The following is an 8,697-nucleotide window of genomic DNA, read 5'->3' as shown; positions in this document are numbered from 1 at the left end:
TTTACATACGTTTCTAAAGAGGACATTTAGAGCTTTCAGAAACTCAAAACCCCATGTTGATACGACTTTTCTTTGCGAAGTTACATCCATTTTTCTATGGCAGAAAACAATATAAAACAAAACGATTTTAACACTTTCTTTGCCATTATCTCAAAATCAATATTAGCGACATCCGACTCATTTCCCTTGATCGTGTCACATATATCAAGGCTCAATGCAACAGCAACTCATTCATGTAGCTCCCCTGGGCAATGTTATTCATAAGTGTTACATTTATACACAACATTACCCAGGGGAGCCATATGGAGATGAGTCTTTGTTGCACAGAGCCCTTGATATGTAACTAAACTGGCCTCAAAAAGACTAGCCCACATTCACAGCCCAACAGATTTCTTTTGCTGGGTTCCAATAATTCGCCTGTACATGAACAAAAATTACACACAGGATTACTTCAGTACTCTACTCTAAACACATGTCAGTAACCAAGCAGTTGAACTGACACAACAGTAAAATGCACTGACACAGAACAGCTTCCAGGACCACATTCACAGGCGAATAATTAAAAAAAAAGCAAAAGAAATCTGTTGGGCTGTGAATGTGGTCCAGGAAGGTGTTCCATGCATATGTCAGTGCATTTTGCTGTTGTGTCAGTTGGACAACTGCTTGGTTACTGACATGTGTTTAGAGTATATAGTATTAAAGTGTAATTTTTTGTTGTTCATTTTTATAGACAGGATTTTAAGATATGACCTTGTGAAACATGTTAAGTTTCTTTTTGAGGCCAGTTTATAATAGATCTTGGAGCTTTGGGAAAAAGGTTTTTGGACCTCAACCATTGTCTGAAATGGGAAACATTATTATTAATATTTTAAGTATGTACCATATTAACTTTGCAATACAAATAAATGCATAGTGTAATGAGACCCTCAATCAACCTGTAATAGCAATAATTATAGGCTACTCCAATTATTGTACCAGTGATGAAATGATTGAGGAGCATAATTTTATGCTGAGAAAGTAATTTGCAGTCTCTTAAACCTGCGCACATAGGTATGTTAAATCAGCCCCCTCAATAATTTTGGTGTGGGGGCTTGAGATAGCTCGAGATACTCTAGCTAAAATACAGGTTTACATTTTACTATCTTACATTATCTTGCTGTATTTCAGCTAGAGCTCCAAACGACAAGCTTCCAGGGTTTTTTGGAGAACAATACTGTTACGTAAGATGAAGAAACCCGCTTCGGAGCCCGCCCTACTCATTATTTCATTGTAGGCCTACTTTATATTGCAATTTGCCTCCACACATTACGTAATCAACACAAAGCTTTTGTGAGGATTAGTGAGTGGATAAGAAATTGACAGTGGAGGATACGAAGGACACGCCGATTGTTAGTTGTCAATCATGAACTGCCGCAACGTATTAATATTTTACTGCATGGCATTCCGCAAACACCAAGACAAATTATGCCGTATTTTTCCAAAGATCATCTCATATGAAGTAAGGGACCGATCGTTATTTACGGCAGGGGGGGAATGGGTGTTTTGGTAAAAATATTAAAATTTAACAATCCCCCTCCTGGTTCAACTAAAATTTCAGGTTCCCCCTCAAGACCACAACAAAATTTCGTGTTCCCCCCTAAATTTACCCATGCCCCCCTGCCATAAATAACGATCGCTACCTAAGCTGAATGCGATCTGTACTTTTGTAACATTCCGATCGCTTTTGATCACCTATTATCGGCGAATTTGCTTGCAAACACGTGAGTTCATGTTGTGTAAACATAATTAGCATAGACACATATGAAATTACGATGCAATACAATGCAAGGTGAATGCTCACCAGATCTATAGAAATAACGTTGCCCGGTTTTATGCAGAATTAGACCCTGTCTGGCTTGAGACCCTTCAGACCTCAAAGTTCAAAAATGTCAGGAAAAATGTGTGTTTCTGATGTCTTTTTTGCAGAATTTTCTGATTCCTCAAACACTCACATCAACAAATGTTCATTTTGTCATCCGCCCTCGTAATGTTGAAAATCTTCCTACGTGCACATGTGTAAGCCATTGGTATACATGTATTAAACTATGACACTACTCTAAATTTATGTTTAGAATACAACTTAATCCCATATTAAAACAAAAAACCTTTTCACTTCTGTCATATCGATGGGTCAGAACCAGAAAGCCGTAACTCACTATGACCAGCTCTCACAAAATGAGCATAAAGTTGGCTTCTTCCTTTGGTCTTTTAAAATCAATATTTCCTCCACAATGTTTTTTGTTTGCTATTGAATTTTGTCATGATTAATGGGCTATAATTATCTTCTATAGTGCCCTGGCGACTTTATGCTCATTTTGTGGGAGCAGGTGATTGTGAGTTGAGGCTATCTGACTCTCACCCATCGGTATGTAGAAAGTCAGATTTGTCAAAACTTATAATTGATTTAGATTTTTAACAAGACAGTGGTCGATTTTTTTGCAGTTTACGTCATTGCTTTATGAATTGAAATTGTATGTAGTTTTATTGAAGATATTTGAAGGAATTCAGAAAGCCAAATTTAAATCAAAATAACATTCCAAGAAATACTGGTTTTCCACACAGTGACGTTATACCATCCAACAAAGGCTTGATTGGCATTCACCAATAAGAAAGGCAACATATTGGATTGCTGAAACCGTATGGAAAACAGTTTTTCTTGGAATTTTAGGTACAAATAATCACACTATTGTTATCAACAAGACACAGGTTTCTCTGAAATGGTGTGAAAACGAAGATGACTCGCAAGATGATCTCTTCGTTTAAAGCATTTCTGACAATATTCACACTGGAAAGGTTTCTTTGTACTGTGAATTAAGAGGTGCCTTTTCAGGGCATATTTTAGTGCAAAACATTTCTGACAATGTTCACACTGATAGGGTTTCTCGTTGGTATGACTTGTTATATGCAGTTTGAGAGACCTGCCAGTTGTATAGCCCTTCTGACAATACTCGCATTGAAAAGGTTTTTGGTGTGAGTTCTGATGTGATAATTAAGATTACCTTCTTCAGGAAAACATTTCTGGCAATACTTGCACTGATAGGGGTTCTCTTGTTTCTTTGTCCTGTGAGTTCCAAGGTGTCTTTTCCAGTCTTGACATCGTGCAAAACACTTCTGACAATGTTCACACTGATAGGGTTTCTCTCCAGTGTGAGTTCTCATATGCACTTTGAGAGTCCCGCCAGTTATATAGCCCTTCTGACAATACTGACATTGATAAGGTTTCTCATTGGTGTGAGTTCTGATGTGACCATCAAGATTACCTTTTTGAGCAAAGCATTTCTGGCAATACTTGCACTGATAGGGTTTCTCTTTGGTATGAATTCTCATGTGTATTTTTAGATTGTCATTTCGAGTAAAGCCTTTCTCACAGTGCTCACATTTATATGGTTTATCTTTGCTATGAGTTCTCATGTGCTTTGAGAGGTTTTTCCTGTAAGCAAAGCGTTTTTGGCAATGTAGGCACATATAAGGTTTTTCTTTGGTATTATCATACTCAAATGGTTTGTCTTTTCCTATAATAATGCATGTTTTTGGAGAACTTCCTTGTGTGATGTTCAAGCTATGATGGTACTGTTGCTCTTCATTTCTGGTCTGTATGTCAAAATCAAAAGTTTCCACAGAATACTGACTACAATACTGTAGTCTCTTGTTATGTCCAAGTTTCTTGTCAGGTTTTGAAGGATGGTCATTATAAATTAGTAGCCTATCTTTACTTGCATTGTTTGGATTGCTATGTGTTTTCAGGTGTTCAACCAAATTGCTTTTGTTCACAAAGTACTGCTTACAAATCTTGCACTGAAAGAGCAGTCCTATACATGTAGACTGTGTACGTAGATCACTGATTTGTCTGTGATTACCATGCAGTTTCCTCTTTGCACAAGCTCGTGTATACTTCACCATGTGTCTTTTTCTGTGTCGTTTTAGCATATCAAAAGAGTGTAAAGTAGCTTCACAAAATGTGCAGGTGAAAGGGCGCAACTGCTTCATTGTTTATCTGTATTCTCTTGCAGATTTGGTTGACCAAACTGAGTAAACCTGGAAAGAAAAGAACATTAGAAATCATATATTTAAAACTTTTCCTGTTTATCTTGAGTAATGTACAGTTAGCCAAGGAATTAAGATACCAGTTGTGCTAACCCTGTGTATCCTACTAAAATAAAGACAAATATGTCAAAATAAAAACAAGCAGCCAATACCTATACTCTTCCATACTCTTTAGCTCTTTAAATTTTTATAGATCTTATTTGTTGAAATTGGTTGAGAATTAAAGAATCGATGATATAAAACCTAATGAAGCATGACGCCAGTTTTAACATGCTAATCAATGGAAGCAGTGCGCTAGTTCTCTTGTTCACAAACGCTTTGTGTAAAAATCAATAGGGCATGCAATTGAGCAAACTACCAGTTATAAATTGACATCTTCCTTTTGTTTTTGGATCGTCATGTCTTTTAATATTTCTTGAACAATTTCAACAAATGAGGTCTTACCATCTTAAATTCAAGCTAAAAGATACATCCATTGGCTGCTGGTTCCAATTATGACATAATGTCTTTGTTTATAATATACAGGGGGTGAACATACTAGTAACTGGTACCTTAATTCTTTGGCTTACTGTATTTACAAAATGTATACAGTGGAAACTTATAACTATTATGCATAGTGTGGTGTCAATGGGCTCCTCAAATTGATTATCACCTGTACACAAATAATTATATGTCGACACTCCAAATGTAATGAAATTTGAATGGATAATACAATGTAATGTACCGTATTCGTTCCAATAAGCGCCCTTGCCCCAATAAGCGCCCACCTACGGTATTTTCAATTCGCGTGGGGTATGAACGTCTGGACAGTATTTATTGTGGGATATTAGAGCACATCAGACATATTTATTGAATTTCATTCTGAATACGAAGAATGTCCTTCTGATATCAAATAATTTTGATTTTTTGAAATTCGCATTATAATACACATTTTATGGCAAATCATTAAAAATTGATATTTTTGATATTTAGCAGTCCTCGAATTTAACTTTATAAATTTGATGATTTATACTTAAAAGTATATGTAGGTGGGATAAAAAGCTGACGATCAATTGAAAATTTTGACATTTCGTATTGAAGATACATACACTTTAAGACTATATCATTAAATTTATAAAATTTACTTCTAGGACTGTTATATCTCCAAAATGTGAAAAATATCAAATTTTAATAATTTGTCATAAAATTTGTATTATATCGTGAATTTCATAAAATGGATACATTATTTGATATCAGAAAGACATTCTTTGTATTCAGAATGCAGTTCGATAGGTCTGATGTGCTCTCATGTCCCACAAAAAATGCTGTCGAAACGCTCATTCCAGTTCCCTTAAGGGTACCATTAATGTTGAAGTGACAGAAAGGCGTTGATACAGTGAAATAGCTGGGAGACCACAAGTCCTGTGTAAACTTGAACGTCGCAGGACCCTTTTATAACATACGTAAATTCATCTCTAATAAATGCCCCTTACGAAAAAAATAGGTAAACCAGGTGAAAAATAAGTGCCCACCCAAAATGACTTTGTTAAGCGTCCTGGGCGCTTATTGGAATGAATACGGTACATGTAAAACATTTGTAATATGATCCTTTGAAAGGACCTGTCAGCTTGTTCCCAACACATGCAAATTAAAAAGTGTATTTTGTTTCTTGTGCATTTCTAGCACCACGCAAGGCTTAGACCAAAGACCATCTACGGTAATTAGATAGTAAAACAAAATGCAAAGGAGATATCATGGCATGCATATACTGTATACGCTGAAATTTTCGTGGTGGTTTTATTTTCACGAATTTCACGGATTTATATGTGCCCACGAAAATAATAACCCGCGCATATGTTAAAATAAAGACATTTCTTATGTATTTTATTATATAAGTTGCCAAGAACTGCAAATTTAACACTTCACAAAATTGTCAGCGATACTTGAAACCGCGAAAATATCTCTGCATTTTGTTTGTGAAGATAATCTTGTAGCATCATGGAATTTGGTCCAAATGTACATCTACATTTATAGCTGACACAGGGCCGTAGCAAGCGGGGCGGTTGGGGATGCCATGGCCGCCCCACTTTTTGAGAAATTTGTTATGTTTTTCTTTATATCTTTATTTCAATTTGGGCATATATTGTGTAATTTGGCCACCCCACATTTGTGATGGCCACCCCACATTTTTCAACCTTGCTACGGCCTTGAGCTGACATCCACCCTGATGCTTCACATATGTGTTATAATACATGTGCATGCAGCGTTCAAAATAAGTGGTTGTCCGTTCGCCCTGGACAACTAAAATCTGGCACTGCACAACCAAAAATGCTACTGGTGGTTGTCCGTTGGAAAACCAAATATCTGCATGCACAATTTCAAAGAGCTCATACACATATTTAAAATACACTATACAGTCATGAGTCATGATACAAGTCTTGAATAAACATAATGGATAAAGTGTACACACAAAACTACACATGTAATATTTTATCAACCACTGATCAAATCTGACAACTATAAAGGGAGATCTACACAGGTTTAAAATCCCAGGGGGGGGCACTCACATAAATGGTCTGTATGCATGCGTGACCAAAAAAACCCAATTAAGTAAAAAGGGGAGTCTTTTTAGGAAAGGCAAGTTACGCGTGTGATGCATTAGGGTCTAAAAAACACTGATACTTGAATACGGGCAGTTTTCTGAAACAAAACTTGTTTAGGGTACTTTTTCAACTTTTTGTAATTACCAAGTCCAAAAAGGGTACTTTTTTCATTTTTACTAGCCAAAAACTCATTAGGGGGTAGATTCTATATCAAATTACCTTATTAAGGGGCTAAATTTGCTGGTAGGGTAAAACTCGTTTAGGCGATGTTAAAAAAAAATCTGGTCATGCATGCATACACTTTCAAAGAAATAAGGAGAACCAAAAAATGTGGCTGACAACCAAAAAACAAGACATTTATTTTTCAACACTGTGTACATGTATTAAACTATATCACTGATATATCACTGATACTCTTAATTCGACTAAATTTATGTACACTACAGAATACAACTTAATCCCATAAACAAGCAAACAGAGAAATCTTTCTCACAATAATCACACTGATAATTGATTGTTATCAACAAGAAACAGGTTTCTCTAGAATGGTGTGAAAATGAAGATGTTTCCATTTAAAGCATTTCTGACAAAATTCACACTACAGAATACAACTTAATCCCATAAACAAGCAAACAGAGAAATCTTTCTGACAATAATCACACTGATAATTGATTGTTATCAACAAGAAACAGGTTTCTCTAGAATGGTGTGAAAATGAAGATGTTTCCATTTAAAGCATTTCTGACAAAATTCACACTGAAAAGGTTTCTTGGTACTGCGAGTTGTGAGGTGTATTTTCAGGTCTTCACAGTGCAAAACACTTCTGACAATGTTCACACTGATAGGGTTCCCCTTTGGTGTGAATTCTCATGCAATTTGAGAGTCCCAGCCAGTTGTATAGTACTTCTGACAATATTGACAGAATTTTTTTTGCTTTGGATCAGTTCTGACGTGATCATTATTAAAATATGACCTTTTTGAGGAAAACATTTCTGGCAATATTTGCAGTAATAGGGTTTCTCTTGTTTATTTGTCCAGTGAGTTGTGAGGTGTCTTTTCAGGTCTTCACATCATGCAAAACACTTCAGACAATGTTCACACTGAAAGGGTTTCTCTTTGGTGTGAATTCTAATATGCTCTAATTTTAACAATCCCGGTATCCCTAAGGTTCGCTATCTCTAATTTTAAATAAGGTCCGCTATCTCTAAGGTTCGCTATCTAAGGTTCGCTATCACTAATTTCAAATAAGGTTCGCTATCTCTAATTTTAAATAAGGTTCGCTAATCGCTATCTTTAATTTTAAATAAGGTTCGCTATTTCTAATTTCAAATAAGGTTCGCTATAACGGTCCTTATTTAAAATTAGAGATAGCGGACCTTATTTGAAACTATCACTAATTTAGTTGAAGGTATAGCGGACCTTTATTGCAATTAGTGATAGCGAACCTTAGAGATAGCGAACCTTCAATAAATTAGTGATAGCGGACCTTATTCAAAATTAGTGATAGCGAACCTTATTTTAAATTAGTGATAGCGAACCTTATTTAAAATTAGTGATATCGAACCTTAGAACTAGCGAACCTTATTCCAAATTAGCGATATCGAACCTTAGAAGTAGCGGACCTTTTATTAGGTATAGCGAACCCCTTTTCTCTATTAGAGATAGCGGGATTCTGATCTCCATAGACTTAACACGTTAGTGATAGCGAACCTTAGAGATAGCGGTCCTTAGAGATAGCGGGATGTCACCGATTTATTTCCCAAAAAGACCTAATTTCCCACCTACATACACTTTAAGTATAAATCATCAGATTTATAAAGAGTACTGTTAAAGGCCGCTCTAAATATCTGGAAAACACATTATGTGGGAGCTGTGTAAAATTTGGTGGTATAGATAGAGGTGAACATTGACTTGATTATATTTTAAGCCTACTTAATTGGGTTGCCCTTGTAAGTTTGCCTGGTCAACTGGATGGGTCTTTAAATATCAATTTTTAATCATAAAAATGTGTATTACATTGCGAATTTCAAAA

At 35.8% G+C, this 8,697-nt stretch overlaps 1 protein-coding gene across 1 annotated transcript in view; it reads right to left on the bottom strand.

The window, feature by feature from the left end:
• Positions 1 to 2,815: 2,815 nt before the first annotated feature.
• Positions 2,816 to 8,697, bottom strand: part of LOC140136288 (uncharacterized) — a 33,397-nt gene continuing 27,515 nt past the window's right edge. The window contains exon 2 of the mRNA XM_072158014.1: positions 2,816 to 4,074. Within this exon, the coding sequence (XP_072014115.1) occupies positions 2,938 to 4,026 (1,089 nt within the window). The 5' untranslated portion in view covers positions 4,027 to 4,074 and the 3' untranslated portion in view covers positions 2,816 to 2,937. The remainder of the gene's footprint in view (positions 4,075 to 8,697) is intronic.

Source organism: Amphiura filiformis, chromosome 16, assembly GCF_039555335.1.
Source record: "Amphiura filiformis chromosome 16, Afil_fr2py, whole genome shotgun sequence".
NCBI classification, from domain to species: Eukaryota; Metazoa; Echinodermata; class Ophiuroidea; order Amphilepidida; family Amphiuridae; genus Amphiura; species Amphiura filiformis.
Note: the sequence above shows the minus strand (reverse complement) of the source record. Positions and strands in the feature narration are given on the sequence as shown.